Source organism: Cyprinus carpio, chromosome A20 (assembly GCF_018340385.1).
Source record: "Cyprinus carpio isolate SPL01 chromosome A20, ASM1834038v1, whole genome shotgun sequence".
NCBI lineage: Eukaryota > Metazoa > Chordata > Actinopteri > Cypriniformes > Cyprinidae > Cyprinus > Cyprinus carpio.
Window position 1 is genome coordinate 16074467 of NC_056591.1, and position 25050 is coordinate 16099516.

Consider the following 25050-nt stretch of genomic DNA (forward strand, 5'->3'; position numbering starts at 1 on the left):
TGATAAACATCACGTTTTTATTGATGACCGTTATGTTGCTTCACATCTTGTTGCCATTTAATCACAGTAATATTGTTCCTTTTACAATAAATGCAACACTGTAAAAGTTTCCATTAATACAAAAACAATTTTCCATGCATCCAACTTATTTTCTGTAATGTTTGTTCACCTAGAATTTCTTCATCAATTGATTAAAAAGGCTGAAACTTGACACTACATTCGTTTTACATTGCAGTATTGTATAAAGACCAGGAAAAAATATGATAGAATGGATTTGAAAAAAGAGAGAAAAAACTTGCTTATTTACACCCATAGCCTAATATGTATGTAATGTATCCTATATTACAAATCAAGCCACAAAACAAGCTATTTGCATCAATGCGCAAATTTTGCTCCACACAGTGGAGAATATAATAATATAAGCATATTTTAATGTCACTATTTTATAGTATTATAACTTATCCAACTTGTACATTTAATTGCATCAATTGTATTTCTTCACAATATAAAAGGTCACATTTTGATGACTGAAGAACTAATGGAGGAAACAAATCGATCATGCTCCTACATTATTCAGCTATAGGAATTTGTGACTTTCAGACAAACATACAGAAGAAGCCTACAACTTTGACGTCAGCCAGTTTAATCCAAGTCAACAGAAGTACAGCGGCACTGTTTCACGCGGCGCACGCGCTTCTTCTTAGTGCTGGGAGTTTGCCCGGGACAGGTGAGGGTGTAAGTCACGGTAGTGAAACTCTTTGGCTTACAAACGGAGCACGACTGAAACGCACTGTCCTCTTGATAAACGTGCCGAGGTATGTAGAAAGAGTTGCACTGTCCGTAACAAAAGCGGTTGAAGATGGCGCGCGGCTGGCACCCGTCCTCGTAGATCATCAGTTTCAGCGGCTGCGATTTACACCAGTCAAGTTTGAGGTAACGGCGCTCCGTTACGTGTAAAGCCTCCTGGCTGGAGTCCAGCACCTCGTCCCCGACTGAAGGCGGTCCCGTTCCCCTGGCCTGCGGTGTCTGCGGTGACTGTTCAGACTGGTTTGGGCTGTATTTATTTGGGTGAGGAATGGCGCCTTGAAATCCCCCGGTTCCCCTGATCCTCGCCGGATTGCAGAGCAGCCACAAGACCACGATAATGACAGCTATTGCGTCTTTAGTCATCCTTTCACATGAAGAAAGAAACACAACATTAAATGTCAGCAAATATACAGGAAAAAAAACAAAAAACAAATATATATATTATATATATATATATATATATATATATATTTATAAGTGTTTTTAATTATTATATAATTATTATTATTTTGTCAAAACATTTCATATATAAGATGAACACAGATTCCAAACTTAAAATGTTTCAAAGCATATATAAGGTTCAGAATCATTTAAACATTTACATTTTATATACATTTCCTACTAATTCCTTTTTGGTAATTCCCTCTGGCAACTCATTTCTATAAACATTTCACAAAAATCACACAGATGTGATTTGAAAATATATATGTATATACATTCTAGTAGATATGCAGACTTACCTCAGATTAATAATGGTTCAAACTTCTTCACATGGACTGCAGCTATGTTCACAAAGGTCTTTGTATAACAAACTAGGATTAAAACCAAATGATCCAAATGATCCAGAACTCAAAGAGTCAGAGTCAAAATAAGGTCTGGAGCTCTGTTCTGAGTGCTGACATTTAAGAGAATGGGGCAGTCCACGCCCCCTCTATCGTTCACGGCATTTTAGGGATGGTCCAGTGCTTCAAGAGAGTAAGGAACTTCATGATGTATGCATATTGTGATGTTTGTAATTTAGAAGAATCATGAAGTTAAAAACACGTCTGGAATTTTCTGCACATGAACATATACACTATTTTTATTTGAATAAATGTTATTACAACAAAAGTTGTGCCAAGAGAATAATCATTCATTTTACAGTCACTTTTTGCTGCTCTATTAATAATATGATTGATTTTAATATCACACATAATTTAATGCTGACTTTACTGTAAAACTGTTAAGATTTTCATTGTACAGATTTTATAAATAATACGATGTTTAGGTCTTGATATTGCTTGTAGCAGTTTCAACCTCATCTTCCTCTGGGAAATGTGGCACTGATTTCTTGGCTACCACGTTATCCAGCCTCTGTCCCATCAGATATGGATTTGTACTCTGAAACACATTCAGTGACAGATCCTGTGACATTTTTTTCTGAAAATGCAACATGTATATGCAACAGTGCTCCATCTAATAGTTCATGTGTTGAGCATCTGTTGACAAAGAATCAACCAAAAGGCATAGACAATTATATTCATTGCTTACCCTTTTTGTTCTTTTTGGTCCACCCTTCAGTTTTTCATACAACAGTCCTTTATTCTGAAAGAATGAAAATAGATATTTAGTGCTGTCTGCTACAGACCAGAATCTTGGGCTATCTTGCTTCATGTTTTGCTTCATGTTGCATCACACAGTACATTACTAAACCCCATGTTAACGTTCTTAACTGGACAAACACAGCATGCTACCTGTTTACATAATGGCATGAGCATTGCGCATCTTGATACTATATATTGCTGACAGTACTATCAAGTTTTACAGAATGGACTTTTCAGATTATAAATTACTCCAGTTTACATGTTTTCCATCATCATTTAAACTTTGACATTACCTTTACACAGGGTTAAAAGCAGGGTTTACAAAAAAGATAACCAGGGGTTAAGTGCAGTGTGAAAAGTCCTTAAATGAATCAGTCATTTTATTTAAATGAAAAATCAGAAGCCTCCTCCAGGCTGTTTCAAGGTGCCAAGTGTGAACTCACCCACTTCGCCAGTGCAGGGTAGTCATGCTCAGGGTCAAAGAGGTGCTGATGTTTCTGGAATTCTCGACTGAACTCCGCAGTGTCTGGAGAGTTCTCTAAACATCCATCAGCAGCTATAAAAACATTACATTTTTTAAACAAAGAGAGGGATGTACCCCATTCTCTGTGAATGTTTAGACCATTCAAAAAACAGTTTTCATTCCTTTGGGAGAATATGGTAAACACCTTCAATCTAATGAAATATTGAACAAATTTTGCCTCAGCAAACTAATTCCTCTTTTGATCAAACAAAGTGAATGGTGACACCCACTGATCTATATATTCTCTCTCTCTATATATGATATATATTTCTCTATTGACACCACTGTATATTTGTGCATTCGATTGCACTTGGATCAGCATACCAGTCTTTCCAAGGGGGCAAGGATTGGGAGGGTCAGGGTAGCCATGGTCCTCGCTGAAGTCTTTGGGAACACTGTCTCCAGTTAACTCTGCGACAATGTTAGGGATGTTCCCATATGGCCCGAGATGTTGAAGTCCCTCATGGGCACCACCTATTGGACAAAGTCTAAAATTACACCTGAAGGCAACCACGCAATGAGATGAGGAGTATTATAATGACAACCTATTAAACTTAGTGACACTTTACATTTTTAAAAATGTGCAATTGCCACCAATGAGAAACTCTTACCTTGGATGCTGAGTGGACCGACTATGTTGGTGGCCTGATGCGCGGGATACTCGACCCTGGGTCGCGCGATTCCCAGCTGCTCCATCACACCGTGCAGCAGGCGCTGGATATCCGCCTCCGACACCTGATCCACCGTGCGTGGACTGCGGCCAGAAACGACGGCCATCGAGCTTATGATGACACTCAGAAGAACCGTGTGTGTCATTTTCGGAGCAGAACCCATCGTTGACGTACACTAAACACCGACAATTAACACAACATCTAACGTTAGTGGAAGAGTATTGCTGCGCCTTAAATGTATGCTAAAACTACAGTTTTTAATAAAAATATTCATTGTTTTTAATATTTTATATAAAAAGTTAATGTAGAAATTGGATTATAAATCTAAAGCTTATTTTCTATCATTTAGATATTATTGAGCTCGCGCATTCCTGATTGTAACTACGTCACAAGTGCACAGGCTGCATAAAAACATAGGCCACTATTTTACAAGCGCAAATTAAGAAGCATACCTATTCGTATTTCATTAAAACTGAATTCCAGCTTGTTGTAGCTATATAAAATAAACATTTAACCAAATTTAAAGCGATAACCTACCATGCAATCTGGGTTGAGAAAGAGGTTGTCGGGATCAACACAGATGCCGTCCTCCTCCTCTTCGCTTCATTTGCTCTGTTGCCAAGCAGCCAAATCATCTCACCTCCACAAATGATCAATGGTTTACGTAGTGGCCAGCACATAGCCGTTAAAACATGCTGCTGTGCTGTATTTTATTGGGAACGGTAGAAGGACAAAGATTAAGGAAATAAGGTATATATCAGGAAGGTAGCTTATTAAAAATGCTATATCGTATCCTATATCGCATATAGCTGTGTCGTGTCGTCATAGTCCGGTAATGTTATGGGCTTGTCAGATTAATCGAATTATAATTATAATGGCTTAACGTTTACAAATATAGCCTACAGTGCAAATAAATCGTAAACTAACCTCTCCTGCCACGTTCTTTCCAGAAACTAAGAAGCAAAATAATTGCAACATCTTAAATGATGAAAGCGGCATAGTTTCATGATATTTAACAACATATAATTGTTTATATGCTGAGCCTGCAAACCCAGGAGAGTACCTAGACACGTAATTGTACATTTAAATGCTTACAACTAAACACTATGTAAATATTTAAGCTAACTTTAGCTAACTAGGATGCTGTCTCGTTAATGACATCATAATGGTGTTGATAATCAATACTTCATAGTCATGAATGTAACTGTACACAGGGTTGCCAACTTTGGTTGCCGGCTGAAGTGAGATTAGTTACAGTTGTGTGGTAAAATTCACATTAAAGATTCACTTTTCATTTATGACATGGAAAAAAAATGTACCAAAAATGTGTCTCCTGGAGGAAAACAAAAACTTTTCATAAGATGAAAATGACATGAAATTAGAATTATAACCAGTAGATGACAGCAGAGGATCACTCATTAGCTCAGACACCTTTTCAACTCCCTAGTTTTTTCACGACTTGCTTTTGGATTTATTATAAAATGACTATTGTAACACATTTTAGTACGGTACTAAAGTAAAGTATAACAAGTGCAGGAAGTCACAAAGTCTTATGTCATTTAAAGCCCAGACACAACAGCCTAGAAGGGTTAATTATTTAAATACTTAATAGTTAACTACACATTAAATAATTTAATTATTAATGGTATAAAAATTAAATTAATTTTTAGTTTTATCTTTAACTGTAGAATCTACTAAATATATTCAGCCAATACAGACTTGCTGCTGTAGTTAGTCTGAATCACTAAATGCACAGGTTTATTTTTTATTATCGGCTTGTCAGATAGTTCATATACAGGTTTGAGAAGGTTTTTTTTTTTTGTCTAATGCTTTTCAAAAAATCTACTAATAGCTAATATAATTTAGGATCAAACTGATAATAAATAGCCTTTGTTGAGGAAACATGGAAAAGGCTGTATTTGTCAGCAGCAACTTCTTCACCAAATACTCAAACACAAAACACAATGCGAGCCAAAAATAGTTACTCATCACAACTTTTATTACAACAGTAAATGTATATACAGCATAAAGCACAGTACAAATGCATACGGAGGGTTAGTTGGGTTGAACTGAGGAGGATTTGAGGTTTAGAAGCACTTCCTGTGGACGATGGAGGGACCTGCCTCATCATACTCCTGCTTGCTGATCCACATCTGCTGGAAGGTGGACAAGGAAGCCAGGATGGAACCGCCAATCCAGACAGAGTACTTACGTTCAGGGGGAGCAATGATCTAGCGGACAAACACAAGAACATAAATGTAGTTAGACTGTAAAATTACAGCTATAAAAGAAACAAGCTCATTTATTTTGATTGACGTTTACCTTGATCTTCATTGTGCTGGGGGCCAGGGCTGTAATCTCCTTCTGCATACGATCAGCAATACCAGGGTACATGGTGGTACCACCAGAAAGGACATTGTTGGCATACAGATCCTTGCGGATATCAATGTCGCATTTCATAATGCTGTTGTAGGCGGTCTCATGGATGCCAGCAGACTCCATACCTGTGAGGAGCAACATTGCAAACTATGTTAGCAAGGTAACAATTGTGATGTAAACACAGCAATATTGGGTAATGCAATAAGGTAATCTGAGGCCCAGCCAAAACATACCAATGAAAGAGGGCTGGAAGAGGGTCTCAGGACAGCGGAAACGCTCGTTTCCAATGGTAATGACCTGGCCGTCAGGCAACTCATAGGACTTCTCCAGAGAGGAGGAAGAAGCAGCAGTAGCCATTTCATTCTCAAAGTCCAGAGCGACGTAGCACAGCTTCTCCTTAATATCACGCACAATCTCACGCTCAGCTATGGAAGAAAAGAGAGAGTACTGTAAGTATATTTTATATTAGGAAAAGTCAATGAAAACATATATTTTGTGTTCATGAAAAAAGTGCCCCATCTTGAGACCAGGGGAGCGTTTGTTAATTTCTAAACAAAATTCATCAGGATAGATTGAAGTATAATTCTTCTAGCACCCACCGGTTGTCACAAAAGAGTAACCACGCTCGGTCAGAATCTTCATCAAGTAGTCAGTCAGATCGCGACCAGCCAGATCTAGACGCATTATAGCATGAGGAAGAGCATAACCCTCATAGATGGGGACGTTATGGGTAACACCATCACCAGAGTCCAGTACAATACCTATAACATGGTGGATTGGCATGTTAAGTATTGCAGATTTATATAGGAATTAATGTATTGATGTTACTTATTGCTTCTAGTGACTTGATAGACACTGACCAGTGGTACGGCCTGAGGCATACAGAGACAGCACAGCCTGAATGGCAACATACATGGCAGGGACATTGAAGGTCTCAAACATGATCTGAAAAGGGAGGGGGGAAAAAATGAATAAAATCTAATTCAAAATATTAACAAAAACTATAATAGTATAGGTTTATCAATAATACAAAAATAACCCTGGTTTCAGCAATGGTAAACACACTCAAATGCTTTATGAAAACCCAAGGCTAAGGGGCCAGAAGGGGGTGCTAGAGCGTCCGTGGCAAAAAAAAAAAAAGGTTTGTAAACCCCTGCATTAGCTTACTTGTGTCATCTTCTCCCTGTTGGCTTTAGGGTTGAGGGGGGCCTCAGTGAGCAGAGTGGGGTGCTCTTCAGGGGCGACACGCAGCTCGTTGTAGAAGGTGTGATGCCAGATCTAAAAATATTTAAATATATTAAATCATTGGTGTGAATAACTAGGTGACTGAACACAGCATGTAGCTCGCTAATAGGAATACATTTCCTTTTATTTTTGCTTTTAATGAATAATAAATCAGCATCAAATGAACAATTCAGCATTCTGTATTAATTCTTTGATTGCTACCTTTTCCATGTCATCCCAGTTGGTGATGATGCCATGCTCGATGGGGTATTTCAGAGTAAGGATACCCCTCTTACTCTGAGCCTCATCTCCCACGTAGCTGTCTTTCTGACCCATACCCACCATCACACCCTAAAGGAAAAGAGTCGTGGGTTATCATCACCAAGCATCTGTTGTGCAGTTAGTTTGTATAATATGTTGCAATGATTTTCCACAGCGAATATGCAAATTTGTTTGCCGGAACCAGGAATTTACTACATGCTTTGGAGGCCCACCTGGTGACGGGGTCTGCCAACAATAGAGGGAAAGACAGCACGGGGAGCATCATCACCGGCGAATCCAGCCTTGACCAAACCAGAACCGTTGTCACACACGAGTGCGGTAGTCTCATCGTCGTCGCACATGATGGGTCTGTTTTAGGATGGTCCTAGGAGAAAGAAAACGTGTTAGGAGAGTGTAAAGTTAAAACAAGTTAAAATCTGAATAATAATAACCTTATTAGAACATTCATTTTTAATAGTATTCAATCATTTTAATAAATATATATACCATATATCTAAATATCCTCTACAATCCACTAAAATGTTTTTTTTTTAGAAAACATTTCTAAAACGCAGCATCAGGTCAACAAAAGGCCAAAAGCAGCACAGCAGATCCCCTTTAAACTATTTTAGGCGTCAGCTCTTGTCATTCTGAACGGAAGCCCCTGACCCAGTGTCCTATCTGTAGCTATTTCACAGTTGTCTGATAACAAATGACAGCAGGACCTAAGGGTCACCTCCTCAACTGGCAGCGTGTGTCAATTCATCTGTTGATGAATCGCTTTATTAGTGCATCTTATGTCATCTGTTGTTGAATTCGTGACATTTGTCAAGTATGGTGACCCATACTCGAAATTGGTGCTCTGCATTTAACCCATCCAAGTGTACACACACAGCAGTGAGAAGTGAACACACCGTGAAACACACCCCCGGAGCAGTGGGCAGCTATAGATCCAGCGCCCGGGGAGCAACTGGGGGTTCAGTGCCTTGCTCAAGGGCACTTCAGTCGTGGGTATTGAGGGTGGAAGAGAGCGCTGTTCATTCACTCCCTCCCACCTACAACTCCTGCCAGCACCGAGACTCGAACCTGCGACCTTCTGGTTACAAGTCCAAATCTCTCACCGTTTCTGCCCATTCATCTGTTGATGAATCGCTTTATTAGTGCATCTTATGAGATGTGGGTTCCAACTCTCATCACTAACAGCATCATTTCTTTGAGTTAGCAACGGTCAACCATTGTTTTTCATACATTTCTCTAACTACAGCTACAGATACAATCTTATCACAGAGAATGAGCAATTATGTTGTCAGTAATTTCAATGTAAAACCAGCCAGCTATCCATCATCTTCATCAACAGTTCCAGAGATTAATGTTCCTTCTCATGTAGGAGATGAAGTGTTGGGTTATTCCATTTTAAATCTCTCTGTCTTCCCTGAAGTAGTCCATAGAGATATACAGTAGGTAGTAGCAAACACTCACCAAGTTGTAGCACAAGACTGGGGTTTCCGCTGGGATGAAGGGCATGGCAGAAGGATGCCTCTTAAATATGCTAGTGGCTGGGGTGCAGGGGCGGGCTCAGGAGTTCACACAAGACCAAATAAGAGATGCTAGAAAATGGCCCATAACCAGTATATCCTGCACTCCATGGTCTCTGACTTGATTACCAAAATGGACAGATGTTTCTTAAGAGGTGACAGATCCTCTTTGGTAGCTAAATAAGCAGTGGGAAATGGTATGTTATGATTTCAGAGCCAAATGGAAGTACTTTTCTTTGATTGTTCTCCATATCTTTTAACAAAAGCACATAACAAAATTGCTAAAATCAAAACCTGAAAATATAAAATTAAAAGCTAATTAAAAAAAATAAGTAAATACTATAATAGCATTTAAATATAATACAAAAATAATACTGAATGAAATTCACTTGTAGCATTTAAAATGACTGGTTTTAAATTTTTAGTGTTTTATTTTTAAATTAGTCAAAATTGTATATACTTTAAATATTGATAATTTCTTGTCCAATAATAATTGTATTGACTAGAATATTTATATTATTCAAGCATAAGAAGACAAAAGCACATGCATGGAAAAGAGTTTGTGATTGCCAATATACACACAAAAATGTACAAATAACATGTTTAAATGTTTGTTTTAAGCTTTTAGCTACTATTTGTACCAATAAGAATGTCAGGAAGTCCCACATCATGACCTTTGACCCAGAACAATATACAACTAAATGTGTAAGATCAATGTATGACCTACAATGTCAAAAAATGGTTTGACATCAAACATATTTGGAAGACTAAAGATGTGTGAGGTCACATTTAGGAGCCAGACCTGAGTAACAGCACCTTTGTCAAATGGCCTGGGCCCTGGTATGTGATCGGGACCCATAACATGCCAGACAGCTGAGAGGTATGGGGGTGTTAAGCAGGACCTGTGTCCTTTCTCTGCAACTGCTGTTCTCTGATTGGCTCAGCTCTGTCCTTTTAGGGTCATGTTGAGTGACAGGTGCTCCTGGCTACACATCAGTGCTGCTCCTCGGTGCTCCAACTCCTTATTTGTCACCTTCTCCCCCGTTATCTCTTTCACTCAACACAATGAGAAAACAACCTCACTATGATGACTATGGTTTTGTAAAATGCTACACATGTACTTTGGGTCAAAACGTACCTTTCAGAAATGATTTGTGTTCTTTCAACATCTCAGAAGGACCATTTGGCGTTAAAGGTAGCATTGCCTCCTGTTTTGGCATGTGTTTGTTATCTTGCATTGTTTCAGGCTTGGTGAACAGGAGATAATGTTCTATTTGTGATCCTCAAGCTCAAGCCTGACTGAAAAAGACCGTGATATCAGCGTGATAGTATCTTCTAACCTTTTGTTATCAGATTTCTGGAGTTTCTTATAGACCCTTCAGCTTGCTGTGCCAAAGTTGGATTATGTGTGAGCATTTTTGAGCACCATGAAGTTTAAGCCTCTTTGTTAATGTGCTATTATTAGCCATTTTTCAAGCTAGCTTGCTAGATACCTAGAGAACACAATCTGTTTGGATTCCCTTGAACCCTCATGTACCGTGACCAATTCTAGTATCTTATAGCTCTGATGATGCTGTCTTCCAAAATGTGATCATTGCTAATGGAATTAGCATCTTTTTGATGAAAAAACACTGAAAAAGTACATTTATGACATTCAGGAAAGATAAACGAAGGCATTTGGGTGTCCCTATTACGCTATTAATGTACAGTAACAGTTGTAATTCTGCTGTGGCAATATTTACAGGGTTGTGATCTATTAGCGCTGCTGTGTGGGAGGCCCAGTGGTCAAACAAAGCAAGCAACCAACACAGGCACTTTGACAGGGTCCTGTCTCCTTAAAAGGGCATGGAGGGGACACAGGATTTGCCTGTTTCAGACAGCTGCGCTTACCAGTAGACCCCAAATTGGAGAGTGCCAACTGTTGGGCCCAAATGCTTTTTAACATTCATTATATTGGGAACAATGATTTTGTGACATGACCCTGCTGGGCCATACCAGAGTGATGTGGATTATATGCTGCGCTGATGGCAGCTACAGTGTTCACAGGGCCTTTAATAAAGGAGAATGTCTGAAACACACAATTTAAAATTGAATTCACTTCATTTATCAAATGTGAGTACATAAAAGCTGAGTTAATGTTCTGCTATTTCCGTAACAGCAACAAGAGAGATATGTTAGATACTATAAATAATTTAAATACATGTAAATACTATAATAGTATATAAAATACTAAACTAACAAGATTGTTTTTTGGTGTCAATTTTTTTTTAAGGAAACAAATTCCAGACAAATGTTTTTTGGGGGAAAAAAGACAAGGAAGACAGGTGAGAAATGTTTTTGTAGGAAACAGACTCAAGACGGGGCTTTCATAGAAAACATATGCGTCACTTTGGTGTATTTATTTCTATATACAAGTGTTGCTTATTCTGCCTGTTTTAACACTGGGTTGTTTCAGTGATATAACGTCTGATAACAAGATCTACTGTGTGTCAATGTGTCAGCTAATGCAGCTGCTGTCAACAAAGGACTCTTTTAGAATGGACTGCTGACAGGCATGCTAATGAGAAAACCCCATATAAATGATCCTCACATGTACATGTCCCAGAGTCAATCACTGTTCAGATTCAGACACTCATATCGACTCGAACAGTAAAACTCAGATGGATCCTCTACCTTTGTGTCACTGTGTAGTTCATGACATCAGTTTTACAGCAGCACAGATCAACTCTAATAGAAATGCATGGGGCAGATTTAACACTTATGTACAATAGAAAAATGATATCAGCATACGCAAATACAAGCATAAATATTTTGAGCAATGTTTACTCTTTTCAAAGTTAAGGAATATTTCTGCAACTTAAAGTTCATGCAGTCCCATGCAGAAATTGTTCTGCAGCATCTTGTGAGCACATCGAGAATGACTGGTGGCCAGCTTATGCCAAGAGTGCCCTAGAGATAATGACTACTATAAATATATGAAGTGCTTTAGAAGTTTCCATATCAGCAATGTTGTGCATGGTGAAAACCAGTTAATCAGTGTACGAAAACATTAAGTCAGTAGTTAAACTTGAGCTGTTCGCATTTTCATATGAAAGTGAAAAATTTATTGCATTGTGAATATGCAAATATTGACCATTATTGGACCGTAATTATCATATAAAGAATTTCAACATCAGTTATGAACAGTAACACTTTGGAAACCAGACTTCAGTGAATTTATCTCGAGTCGTCATCTTACTTCAATGTGATAAACCAAGAGGGGTAATATTTTTAAAGAGACTTTGAAGTCAGTAAGCTTGTTCCAGTTTGGGAAGATGCTAAGGCTTTACAGCAGCTGGAATAATTTAAGCCTGTGTAGGCAACAAAGAGGCAAAACTTGCCAAAAGCTAAACTTTTTTTCCTGGAAGTTGATCTACATACACCTACATAGTTTTATTACTCTACTGTTCAGTGGAACTGTTGAAAAGTTAAAGCACTTTTGTCATAAAAATGCCATTAAATTAACAATACCAGGTGGTAGGTAACAACGGAACTTCAACACCAATTACTAAATCTACTTTATTAAAGAAAAAAAATAACTTAAACCCACACTATTTGCAGTGGACAGATGCACGTTACTATAAAATAAGATGAGTTGTAGACGAGTGTATAACTATTCCTGGTCTTCACCGTGCCCAAAAGGCAAAAGCAAAGAGAAAAGCAGCAAGTAGACTTTTTTTTTTTAATCATTTAAAAAATAAAGGCATTTTAGTATTGATCATTAAAACAAAGCAAAGTATCAAAAAAAAAAAAGAATCTTGTGTAAACGATGTAGAAATTAGTGAGGTTGAAACTCCTGAGTCCAAAGAGTTTATAAGTGTCCATTCAGGCACTCTGAGTCTCTAAAAATCAGCATCCAGTCTGAAAGTGTTATCTGTGGGTCCGGACATGACTCCCATCCGCTGGTACTCGCCTACTCGCTTCTCAAAAAAGTTGGTCTTGCCCTCCAAGGAAATATTCTCCATGAAGTCAAAAGGATTTTCCACTTTATAGACCTAGAAAGCAATTAAAGGTCAAGTTAAAATGCCATCTGTTGAAGAGGCACATAAGGCTACTGATCCGAGGTCAGTCACAAAGACTATACTGCCACCATAAGCAGAGATTTAAAACTACAAAAAAAAAAAAAAAAAATTATGCCTAATAAACCAACCTTGTCAAATCCCAGCTCAAGCAGAAGTCTGTCAGCCACAAACTCGATGTATTGCTTCATCAGGTCACAGTTCATACCAATTAGCTTTACTGGCAGAGCATCAGTCAGGAATTCCTAAGTAGTTAAAGAAACTAGATTTTTCTTCTTGCCAATACAATGCATTTCATTGACGTTACAGTACAGCTTCTACAAAATTAAATTAATCCTGTTGAAACCCTAAAACCTAAGATGTTAAAGCACACAAACCTGTTCAATTGCAACTGCGTTCATGATGATTTTCTTTACAGTTTCTTCTGAAGGTTTGTTGACCAAGTGCTTGAACATGAGGCAGGCAAAGTCACAATGAAGACCCTGGATGTATGATAGTAACATTAAGACCACATCTTCAGCTTTCACACTACACTTCCAAAAGCATTCATACCAGTGTTAGGGTGCGTCTCAAATTCATTACCTCATCTCTGCTGATAAGTTCATTGGAGAAGGTGAGTCCAGGCATGAGTCCTCTCTTCTTTAGCCAGAAAATAGAAGCAAAAGACCCAGAAAAGAAGATTCCTTCTACAGCAGCAAAAGCCACCACTCTCTCCCCTGAATTCAAGGACTTAAATTAGCTCAAGCCATTTAAAATAAGATACCCAATAACAGTATATTAAATACAACATACCGTATTGTGTATTTTTGTCACCAATCCAGTTAAGCGCCCAATCAGCCTTTGTCTTTACGCAAGGCATCGTCTCAATGGCATTGAAAAGAAATTCTCTACAAGACATAACACATCAAGTCAGCTAATGACTAAAATACACAGATCATAATTAGACAAACATGTTTATGGAGCTCAGTAAGGCGATAGTTTCATGCTGACGCCCTACAACCAGCTGACCACATGTCCACTGATCTTGAGCAGTCACCACTCAGCTCCCATTATCAGCTGAGGTCCGTACCCCTGCGCCACTCATCATTGCCCCAAATACCTCCAACATCATGCCCAACAGCTCACCTCTCTTTGGGATCTTTGATGTAGGTGTCAATCAACAGACTGTACATTTCAGAGTGTATGTTTTCCATGGCAATCTGGAAACCGTAGAAGCAACGGGCTTCAGTCACTTGGACCTCCTGAGTAAATCGCTCCACCTAGAGCATCACAAGACAAGCAGTTAGAAGAGAGTTACCCTTTACATATTTGCACAAGTTTGCCTCTGAACTCACCAAGTTCTCATTGACAATGCCATCACTTGCAGCAAAGAAAGCCAAAACATGAGAGATGAAATATCTCTCCTCGTCTTTCAGGGAATCCCAGTGCTGAAGATCTTTGGACAGGTCAACCTTGAAGAAAATAAAATGCAAAACATTTAAAATGCCGCAATCTAAAAATCAAAGCATGCATGACAGCAGCATTAAGGTTGTTTGATGCGATTTAAGAACCATAAGAATGACAAACAAATTTTATCTATGGTATCATATTTTGAAGCTTACCTCCTCTGCAGTCCAGAAGGAGGCCTCTGCCTTCTTGTACATCTGCCAGATGTCATGGTACTGAATTGGAAAAATGACAAAGCGGTGGGGGTTGTCCTTCAGAAGGGGCTCCTCCTCCACAGCCCTTTTTCTAGCTTTTGTCTGGTCCAAGTTAGAAAGGTAAAACTTTAGATTTGGCAACAAACTAAATTTAAGAAAAAAAAAAAAAAAGCCAGTGTGAATAGTAACAAAGTCATTCCATCACACCTATTGCCAATAAGGCTAAAAACTATGCACAAAATGTTTAGTGACTTGCCATTGTCATGAATCAAATTTTAAAAACGACTTTTTAAAAAAAAAAAAAAAAAAAAAAAAAACCACGCGGCATTAAACACTTAAATATTTACCATTTAGACGAATATGCCTGAAAAGCTAGTTTCTTTTGTTGCCTTGGTAACCATTTTCATATTACTTTAAACACCAGAAATAAACAAGTAGCTTTGTGCGTTTCACTCCTCTCGCCTAGTGATGCACTTCCGGTCTAGTTTCCCGGTAAAACAAGAGTGCTCTTCCGTTTAACCGGATAAAAGTTTAAGAAAATAATACGGTCGTATAAACATTGTTTATCAAACGGTTGTCATGCAGAATGGGAGTATTTTCATAGTTAGACAAGCTTTCACATCAGTTCTGTGTAACGTTAGTAAAAACATTAACTTAAGTCAGCTCGAGATAATGAGCCAACAAAAAAAAAATATTACCCAATAAGTTAAGTCTCAAACCACAAAATAATCATTTTAAATGACATGTATCATGGAGTTCAGGAAGATTCGCTTTACGAGCTATTGTTCTTATTAGAGGCCCGGACTGATTGATCAGCCCAACTTGGCGCGCTCTGGATCCGCCAAATTTCATCTGTCACTTTAAAGACATCACTCCAGAAATCACTAACGTTCATCTAAAATGCGATAGATTATATGCATTGATGTTGTAAGTCTTGGAGAAACGTGCAGGAATGCAGTTAAAGTGAGTGTAACTTACCTCTGAATCGTCAAAGATTTTGCGCGCCGTTTTAGACGCCAGGATTCTGGTGGAGCTCAGACTGGGTGGCTGAGGACAAAAATAACCCATTTAGGATATAAAGCATGATTAACTGTTTAGCATTTGGCTTTTTAGTTAAGCAAATATAAGGTTTCTATCAAAATACGTTAGTAGTAGTAACGTTATTGATCAAGACACCTAAGTTACACTTGAACGCATCTCACTACACGTTTTAAAAGTAACAGCACGTTCTAAATATACCTAAAATAATAAACTTACCGTGTTTTCTTTGTCCACCAAGGACATGCTACTCAATTTTGCAGAAACGGCGTTTTCATTCTTGGCTTTCAGTGGAGAGCGAGTTGACATCATTGTGAAGCTTAGAGTGTGAAGTAAAACAGAATATGAGGATAATCAATAAAACAAAATAGAACTTCTAAAACAAAGTCAGCTACAAATAAATAAGATTAAAAGTAGGAGATTGAAGGTCCACAGTCCAGCTGGAGAAAAGAAAACGAAGTTTGAATGCCGGGGGTTCTTTTTTTATACGAATCTTGGCGCTCATTGTCAGCCAATAGAAAAAGGGCAAACTTTACTGCGTCGTTTGGTCTTTTTAATTCTATCATCAGATGGACCAATAAGAACTCTCCAAGAGTTCTCGCGAGAGCTACGCCTAGCGGGAAATTCAAACGCGTTGGGGGATGATGCAGTGTTACAAAACTGAAAAAAAAAAAGTGTTACAAAACTGAACGTGTAATTACACAAACAGGTTTAAAAAGGCGCGAATATGGAACGAATGGAATGAAATCCTTACATTTACAGATAGTATCAGTAATACGATTAGTAATAGTATTTCTGTTCACACTTTACATTAATAAGTTGGCATCGTTTGTAATTCCCTTTGAACAGAATAAGATTAATGAAAATGGCACGTAGTACTAATGAAACCACTTATCAGTCACATACAGATGCCGCATTAAACAGCACACAATAAATATTATTTAAGTTAAACAACATCTCCACTGCTGTATGGGGAAGATATATTTTCAAAAATACAAATCCAACTATATTTCCAACAACACACACTCCCGAAAGGAAGCAATGGTTTGGCGCCAGATTTTTAATAAACGATTATAACAAATACATAACCCGTACTATCATCCAGAAAAACTGAAATATTAATTTTTAATGGTGAACACAAAACTACACGTGATCTTTGAATTTACTACCTACATAAAAGAATCATATTGACGTTGCAGATTTTTTTTTCTTTTCTTCTTCTTGTTTTTCTCTTCCACAAGCACAAAGATCACGTTGGGCATCATTAATTAATATAACACGCTACTTAAGTGTCTAAAAAGAGAGATTCTGAGTATACGTATTTTATTGTTGATTAAACTTTACGCAACAACAAACTATTAGCTGCTAACCTAAGCCAAGTCACTCACAACAACCAAACCAAAACACGGAGTCCTACGAGCTTTGAGATTAATTTCCAAATCTACAAATATTGTGTTACAAACGTATTTTGCAAAAACACTGAAATCCATTTTTTGTTTCATAACAAAAACATTTTCAGGATGCGGGAGTCGACAAAGAACAATAAAAACGCCCAAGAGGTCACTGCCTGGGATAAAACACAGCATTCTTTTGAGATACTGCCCCTCGTGGCAGGAGGACACTTATCACATAACAGCGAAACATTTGTGTTAAGAAAAAAGCTGTGTGCATGTCTTCTTCATAATATTTTATTTTACTCTCAGATGACATTATTTATTTAGTTATTAATATAATAGTCTGTTCTATGTTTCTGGCTGAATTATTATACATAAAATAATTCAACCTAAAATAAAGATATAAATGATTTTAGCTACTATGAAATCACCAGATGCGATAGTACGATCAGCCCCTTGGTGGAAATCATACGTGGAAATAAAACAAATCCTCGAACAGTTATGCATCTATTGCTAAAGAAACCAGCAGGGGACGCACCTAACCTTTAATACAATTTGCCGTTTGAAAGACATTTAAAATGAATTGCCTGAATTTGCGAAAAGTTGTTAAAAGGTTATCATCATCATATATGACAAACAACTATTGGTCAAATGCGAATATGACATAAAACTGGTTCTCCACAAGATAAAAAAAAAAGACGTGATCAAAGTTTACCCATTTTTCTTACTTCTCACTTTGATTTAGATACTCATCATTAAAATAGAAAAACTGTATTTTACATCAACTTTCAGTCCAGTAACCATGTATTTTGTTTTTTCTTTGTGTTTGTTTTTTCATTTGGAAATATCGGTCAGTAAGGCAAATGGGCGGAGACCAAGGCTTGTCAGTCAAGCTGCTGGTGCCATATTTAATACTCGTCATCCTCTTTGATTGGTCACGCCCCCTAACCGCTCCACAGTGGAGCAATGTGATTGGACGAGTTTTGTTACTGGGTGCTGTGGGGTGACGATGATGAGAATTGATGTTGAGCTGATGTTGTGTAACTGTGTCGTCACACCAGTTCATGGCTATGTAATGATTCTATTGTTTTCCTTTTCGACGTTTTACACGTTGTGTAACACTTGTCAGCCTGTTATATGTTATGCTTTTTGTTGTGTAATTTCTAAGTTTAATGGGTTTCTTAAGTGTTTTTGGTAATTTAAATCTAGGCAGTGTGTAATGGCTTAAAATGCTTAAATTGTTTTTAAATAAATGACTGAGATCTCAATAAACTCAGCTCAAAAATAGTGGTAACAAATAAAACAAATTCTATATTCTTAATACAAATGTTTATTATTAAATAATAAGGAATATTGCAGGTAGTATCGCATACAGGAATACTGTCCAATTAACAGAAGTAAAACCAATAACATTTATTCATACATCAACAATAAATGCAAATTTGAATACACATTACATTCATATAGATAGTGATATTTATATACAACTATACAACAGTAAAGAGTAAGTAACAGATGAACTGATGTAAAGACTTTGGCAAAGGGAGTAAATATACATCGGGAGACATAACATATAAAAGTAAACAAGAATTCCTTATAAACAACCATGATTAAAATAAAAATCCAGTGCAATGTCATATTGTTTTATGTACATGGATGTGTAGCAGCCTTGGTTTTCGTGTATTTCCCCTGTTAAATGGTCAGTTGGATATTGTCCTGAGGTGACTGAGGTGAGTGGTCTAAGTCTCGACCTAGTTTGAGGCAGGAAGAAGCATACTAAGGGGTATGGAAGATGGTGCTTGGGAAGTGGCCATTTTGTTCACGTCGAGAACTTCGTTAGGCCACGCTGTGGACCTCTTGGTTGTCATATGACGTCTTGCATGCTTGGTCAGGTGGTCGCTTCGCATGAACCGACGCTCACAGACAGGACAGACAAATTTCTTCTCACCCGTGTGCGTCCGACGATGCCTGGAGAGTTCATCTGAACGGGCAAATTTTTTGTCACACCCTTCCCAATGGCAACTGAAAGGCTTCTCACCTGAGATACAGAGGAAGATGATCAAGAAACATGTTTTATGGATGCAACCTATTAGAACAAAAGCATATCGTCTGCCAGATAGATACAAACCTGTATGAGTTCTCAAATGGGCCTTCAAGTGGGAACTTTTGAAGTAAGTCTTCTTGCATCCTTGATAGTTGCAGACATAGTTCCGCCTGCGCGAGAAGTCAGATTGTGCCACTCCACTGCTCTGACCTGAGGGCACATAGACTGGAGCAGGTGCCAAGGGCAGAAGCTTCGTGTTCCCAAGTGTAACAATGCTCTGCTGGCAGGTGGAGGATTGGGATACCTGAGACTGCGGAACGACGAACATCACAGTGCCCTGAGCCACACGTGAGCCCACCAGAAGAGGTTGAGAATGTGGAAGAATGGGCTTTGATCCCAAGGCCTGCATCTGAACTGGAGTCTGAACAAATGCGGAGATGATTCCAGTCTGCCCGTTAACAGGAAACACCTGACAGAGCATTGGCGGGCTGGATATGGGCGTCTGAGGAATGGTGGGCTGTGATGTTGGGATAGCAATGCCCGTGGAGTGAGGAGAAGGGGAAGTTCTCTCCATTTCTGCAGTGTCACATGGGCTACTGCAGCTTTGCAGTTCTGCTGTGAGGTTGGCAATTGGCTCTGTGTGCTGTAGAGGGATTTCTGAGGAACATGGCTTCTCCTGCCCTGTGGTCGGAGATGGAATGTTGTGGTGCACTGATCTGTCGGCGGTGTGCCTTATAACGCTGGTGGCTCTGCGAAGTGGGGGCTGTTCTGTTGGTAGAGATGGGTTGAGCTGGACTGTGGTGCTGGGATGCAAGTTGACGTGACATGCAGCCCTGTTGGTCAAGGCTGAGCATAGTTTGGGATGTGGTTTGAGACCTGAGCAGGCCACTGAGGTACTAAGAACTGCTGTGCCTGAAGTTTCCGCAAAGCTTGGGCTATGGGGAGGGGTCATGCACTGTTGGAGAGAAGAGATTTGCATTGAAAACTGAGAATTGCCTTTAAGGCTGGAGTATACTACACAACTTGTACCTAGATTTTTGGACTAATTTTAAGTCTGGACGAGTTGATGCTAGTTGGCGAAGGCCAGTCAGAGTTGACCAATTTCACAGAAAATCAAATAGTGTGTGATGGGCACAAACTCAGACTATGAGTGCGTCCAGTCAAAGAATATCAAACATATTTTTGTGCCAATTTTAGAACAAATATTGTTGTCATTTGTAATGCATCTCCTAGTTTCTGTGTACGTAACGACTTGATAGTCTGGTAGTATATGACGTAGTAGTATATGCTACCATTTTCAAAGTTGGCAGGTGTATGGTGCCTAGTGTTTTAAAATTGATCTTAAACTCATGTAGTGTATTCCTGCATTTAACAACACTACACTTTCTCTTTCAAAATGATTTAGGCCATAACAGCTTTCACTTCTGCAGCACCCCCAAACCTTTTTTCTTTTCTTTTTTTTTTTTTTCTTTTTTTAAAAAAAGAGTCACTCACCAGTGACGAGAGGGAGACTAGGTCTTTAGAGGACTCATTGAGTTCAGGCTGCAACGGGAGAGAATCGCAGGAGTCTGATGTGGGTGTCAGTGGGCGAGGCTTGTGTGTCCTCTGGACCCAGGAGCTCATGCACACCAAAGCCTCTGCAGCCTCCAGGTCGTTGTATTCCAGAGTGGAGGAGCAGGACTTCTCACTGTCATGCCTGTTTCTCTCCATCATCGCTTCACAGATGTCCACGAGACTGGACTACAGATTGTAAAAAAGTACATTTGTCATTTTAATGCCACAGTGAGCTGGTTGCTGAACTGCAATAACACTGAATCTGAATTGACAATACCATTATAATGAAACGTGCTCAATGTAATTGCATGAAAAGTGGCAAAAGGGGCGATGTTTGTCATGCATCTGCTGTAAATAGCTTTTGTCATTCATAAGCAAAGAAACGGGCCCCAGTGCTGGTGGACTACATCCACCCAGAGCCTCGCACAGCGTTAACTGTGAGCTGCTGGGAACCTCCCATTGCCAAATATAGATTTAAGAGTGACGTGCACCCAACCAAAGCGCCATGTGAGTATGCCATGCAAAGAAAGTATCATCCAAGGGTGGTAAACCATATCAAGACATATTGCATTAAGGTTACTCTTACTCTTGTCGCCATAACGGAGCCCTTGTGATATACAAAGCGTGATAGAAACAATGCACAACGTTGTTGTAATAACACAAACAAACAATGCATTCTAAAATAACTGACAATTTAATGCAAAAATTAAATAGGAGAAAAATGTTCAAACTAGAGTATGTTCAGGGTTCAAATAAGGTCGCTAGCGAATAAAAAATAGTTTGAACGTAAAGTAACACTGCAGCTTAATGCAGGAGGGAAATGCACAACAATGATTGCGGCAAACGGTTCGTCATGACTTAATTTAATTAAAGCAATGTAACACAAAGAATGTTGCTCGTTGCAAGCGTCAAGAAGATCAAATGTGTTTTTTATGTGTGTAAACAGAAATTATAAGCATTGCTCTGCTCTAAGTCAATTATTCTCAGTCAATCAGCGTGAAATTATTTTACATGGGTCGCAACTTACAGCAAAAGCGGATGTCATTAGTGGGTCAATGCGCAAAAACTTAAAAGTAGCAATAAAACCACTTCGGCAGTAGTATAATCAACTCACCCGGCCGGAGTCAGAAGCAAAATTCAGCATATGTGTACGTCTATGAAAAGCAACGGGAAGACAGCTGTGATACGAAGCCTCTGCACATAAGTCTAATCACTTTTTACAGCTAGGTTCAACCTCAGCTGAATGAATCAGAAGCGCAAAAAAACAACAGAAAGAAAAAAAAAAACAGAAACAAAATTCAGAGCACTCTGGCGGGTGGTAACATGTTACCAATCAAAAACAAAGGTGTAGCAGGAACGGACCAATGGGAAAGCAGGCAGCGCGTGATCAGTACGTGATCGCTCGCTGATTGGCTGAAACGGGGTGCGTGGCTGTTGGGGGGCGTTACAGAGGAGTCAGCGGTGTCAGAGTAAACCCGGTGAACCCGGTGCTCGAGAACTGGGGGAAAGGTCGGCGCGGAGAACCAGCGGAATCGTGAGATACTCGCGCGCGTCTGGTTAGCTGTGCTAGTGGAGTTTGGCATGCGCAGACGAGTCCACAATGAAGTACCGCGAGCCAACAATTTTAAACAAAGAAGCGAAAACCGTATAGTAGGCTATATATTTTACATAAAATATGGCTGTTGTTTTTTTTTATGGATAGATTGTATTGCTATAGTGTTATCATGAATGTTTAGTAGGTGTACAAAGGGGAAACGGGGACACGGTGAGATGCTGCTTATGAAAGAAACAGTCTACAATGGAAATAATGAATAATAGCCGCCTACTAATAATGAAACAACAATAATAGTAACAATAGTAACTAATAGTAGCAATAATAATATCAAAATAATTCATATACATATTTATTTAGCCTTTTTTAACGAAAATAAACACTTTAAGAAAAAATGCTAAAAAAAGTTCTTTGTGAGAGGATGCATGTTTTTCTGTAATTGTATGTCTTCTCACAAAGACAGTTGTCACAAGCGTCCGGAAATCATTACATCTCCGCATCACGTGCTTACACAGACCTGGTTTTAGTGAACTGAACTGAACTCAGGAACCTCTGCTTTCTGTGAAAGGATCCAGGGCGGGGCCTACGACTGCTGCATCTCTTTGTTGTAGCTACACTAACCTTCATGTATTTCTCTTTGTGTTTTTGTCGTGATAATTAGCTGTTCCTACACTAAAAATTTTAGTATGAACTAGTGTAAGTGTGTGCAAATCATATACATCCTAAATGCATGTCCCTGCAGGAGGGCCTGTGATTTTTCAGGTCTGTCTGGGTGAGCAGAGCTGAGCAGACAAAAGGCTTCATCAGTCGCCCCCTCCTCTTCAGAGATTCAGATATCCGTTGAAAACGACAGAGGAGATTTTATTTGTCTGTCTGTGATGTGTCGTACAGCTGAGGAAAGCATTTAGTGTCCTTGGAAAAACTGCAGGAATCATTAATATTCTTAGAATGGAAATCAAAGAAATAAAGTAAATTTATTGTTGAAATTCTAAAATGTATCACATATAAATGGGCAACACTTTGATTGTTTTTTTTCCACAAAGATGAGCTAATAATATAAAATGAGTCCTAAACAATTGACACATGGATAAAGGCAAATATTATTATGTCCTATTAAACAGCAATATTTAATTCTATGTAAATATACAGGAGGTTCAGCAATTTTGACTGATAATAAAGACTGAATGTTTCTGCCACAGATCTGGTAATATTTGGTAATCCAGTGGCACAGATTTACTTTTATAAATGGTAAACTCACACATTTAAACAACTAAAGAGGATTTTTGTTAGAGAAACATTTCTTTAGGGGTGTAGAAGAAAAGTTGCACTGAAAACACCCTGACAAAAGTAAGTGATCGACTCAAAGAAGTCTCATATGTTCAACAAGACTGCATTTATTTGATCAAATACATGAAAACAGTAATATTGTCAAATATTATTTAAATGTAAGTGTATAAATGTCTTCAAGTTTGATCAATTTTATTGTGTCATTGTTAAATAAAATTAATTTCTTACTGACCCTAAAACTTCTGAACAGTAGAATAGTGTGGATTCCACTCAAGCATTGAGCATACTTTTTATGTCTGACTTTTTATTTAATAATATACCATAAAATACACTTTTGTTCAAAAGTACGTAAGAGTAAATTAAGATCATTATTCTGCAAAATTTAACAGTTACAAAGCAAAATCAGATGTTGCCTTCTACACCCCATTCTACCCCTAGTTTTGTTTCTCAAGTTACATAAATATTTTAATGTAAAGTTTTTGCATAAAATACAAGTGACTAAGTGGAAAATATTTCACAAGATATTACTACTTGAATTAGTCATGTGTTTTCCATTTCACTATGTGACAGCAAAAAAAATCCTCTGCGGTGCATGATTCTGCTTCCTTCCTAGTGAGCTGAATTGCATATGAATAAAGATTTTGTATGGTAGTAGGGGTGGTGAAGGTGAAGCCTTTGGCAACTTTTTACAAGAGACTGTCAAAAGACAATGAGGAATAGAATTATATATACAATTTTGGAGATCTATAAAAGACATACAACCTTTGATTGCTTTGCACACAAATTTTAAATGAAGCTGAGAAAATTCAAACATTGTCAGCTCCCAAATAACCAAATTTTGCAGTCTTACAGATTAGTTTAAATAAAAATAATAATAATAAAAAAACAAATTTCTAGACTCTAGATTCATCATCAGTGTTGGATGGATGGAATGAGCTGTTTGAACTCAGAGACCGTGGAATCTCGGGAGGGTAGTTCGATTTGGGCTGCTGAGGAAAAACAGTTGAAAACAGTTGAAACTTTGGGGCTCGATCCAGTATGTGTTGCTGCAGAGCGTCTGAACTGAATGACTTGAGCTCAGATAGGTGGGGTTCTTAAAAAGTAGGTCATCCAAAAAGGGCGGACGTGCTTTTAACCTCTGAGATGTAACATGCTTTCCGTGTTGCGTAGCCCACATCTTCTGCATCCTGTTCATTAGAAAATAAATGATCATTTAGAAATTAACATCATAAACTAAAGTAAGAGCATCTTACGTTGCTGCTTTATTCTCACAATTTCTGTCCTGGAATGAGACACGCTAGCATTTTGACTGAGTTTTATAAATTCTCAGAGCCATGGTCACATGAGTTGAAACTGTAAGAGCAAACAGTTCGCCTCCACACCAACGACTCACACAGGAGGATGGAAAAAGTTTCACAGTACTCACACGACCCTGTACTGAATATGCAACAGTGCAAAAAAGGATAAATGCACACTGACTTACACTGACCAGTTTACTAG

General features: G+C 38.4%; 5 protein-coding genes and 1 non-coding gene across 6 annotated transcripts; all 6 read right to left on the reverse strand.

Annotated features, from left to right (window-relative positions):
• Positions 1-9: 9 nt before the first annotated feature.
• Positions 10-1718, reverse strand: LOC109113570 (gremlin-1-like). Its single transcript, XM_042777821.1, has 2 exons — positions 1548-1718; positions 10-1171 (listed from the first exon to the last, which is right to left on the reverse strand). Exon 2 carries the CDS (start codon positions 1168-1170, stop codon positions 643-645), a length of 528 nt encoding a protein of 175 aa, XP_042633755.1. The 5' UTR covers position 1171; positions 1548-1718; the 3' UTR covers positions 10-642.
• Positions 1719-1870: 152 nt separating this feature from the next.
• LOC109113566 (neuroendocrine protein 7B2-like) lies at positions 1871-4352 on the reverse strand. The gene is made up of 6 exons (XM_019126378.2): positions 4122-4352; positions 3525-3759; positions 3238-3387; positions 2834-2946; positions 2338-2391; positions 1871-2187 (listed from the first exon to the last, which is right to left on the reverse strand). Exons 1-6 carry the CDS (start codon positions 4122-4124, stop codon positions 2071-2073), a joined length of 672 nt encoding a protein of 223 aa, XP_018981923.1. The 5' UTR covers positions 4125-4352; the 3' UTR covers positions 1871-2070.
• A 1210-nt stretch (positions 4353-5562) lies between these two features.
• On the reverse strand, positions 5563-9072 carry LOC109044918 (actin, alpha cardiac muscle). The gene is made up of 9 exons (XM_042777822.1): positions 8928-9072; positions 7682-7833; positions 7410-7538; positions 7131-7241; positions 6824-6908; positions 6563-6724; positions 6197-6388; positions 5907-6088; positions 5563-5815 (listed from the first exon to the last, which is right to left on the reverse strand). Exons 2-9 carry the CDS (start codon positions 7808-7810, stop codon positions 5672-5674), a joined length of 1134 nt encoding a protein of 377 aa, XP_042633756.1. The 5' UTR covers positions 7811-7833; positions 8928-9072; the 3' UTR covers positions 5563-5671.
• A 3618-nt stretch (positions 9073-12690) lies between these two features.
• Positions 12691-16180, reverse strand: LOC109112777 (ribonucleoside-diphosphate reductase subunit M2). The gene is made up of 10 exons (XM_019125675.2): positions 15939-16180; positions 15660-15728; positions 14643-14789; positions 14376-14492; positions 14167-14300; positions 13834-13928; positions 13624-13757; positions 13419-13523; positions 13173-13286; positions 12691-13017 (listed from the first exon to the last, which is right to left on the reverse strand). The coding sequence occupies exons 1-10, from the start codon at positions 16029-16031 to the stop codon at positions 12865-12867; spliced, it is 1161 nt and encodes a 386-aa protein (XP_018981220.1). The 5' UTR covers positions 16032-16180; the 3' UTR covers positions 12691-12864.
• Positions 14000-14134, reverse strand: LOC122149124. The gene has a single exon (XR_006162870.1). It is a non-coding gene; the product is annotated as a small nucleolar RNA SNORD94 (small nucleolar RNA).
• A 2247-nt stretch (positions 16181-18427) lies between the features above and the next one.
• Positions 18428-22027, reverse strand: LOC109112778 (Krueppel-like factor 11). Its single transcript, XM_019125677.2, has 4 exons — positions 21826-22027; positions 20652-20897; positions 19242-20112; positions 18428-19151 (listed from the first exon to the last, which is right to left on the reverse strand). Exons 1-4 carry the CDS (start codon positions 21853-21855, stop codon positions 18865-18867), a joined length of 1434 nt encoding a protein of 477 aa, XP_018981222.1. The 5' UTR covers positions 21856-22027; the 3' UTR covers positions 18428-18864.
• Between the last annotated feature and the right edge of the window lie 3023 nt (positions 22028-25050).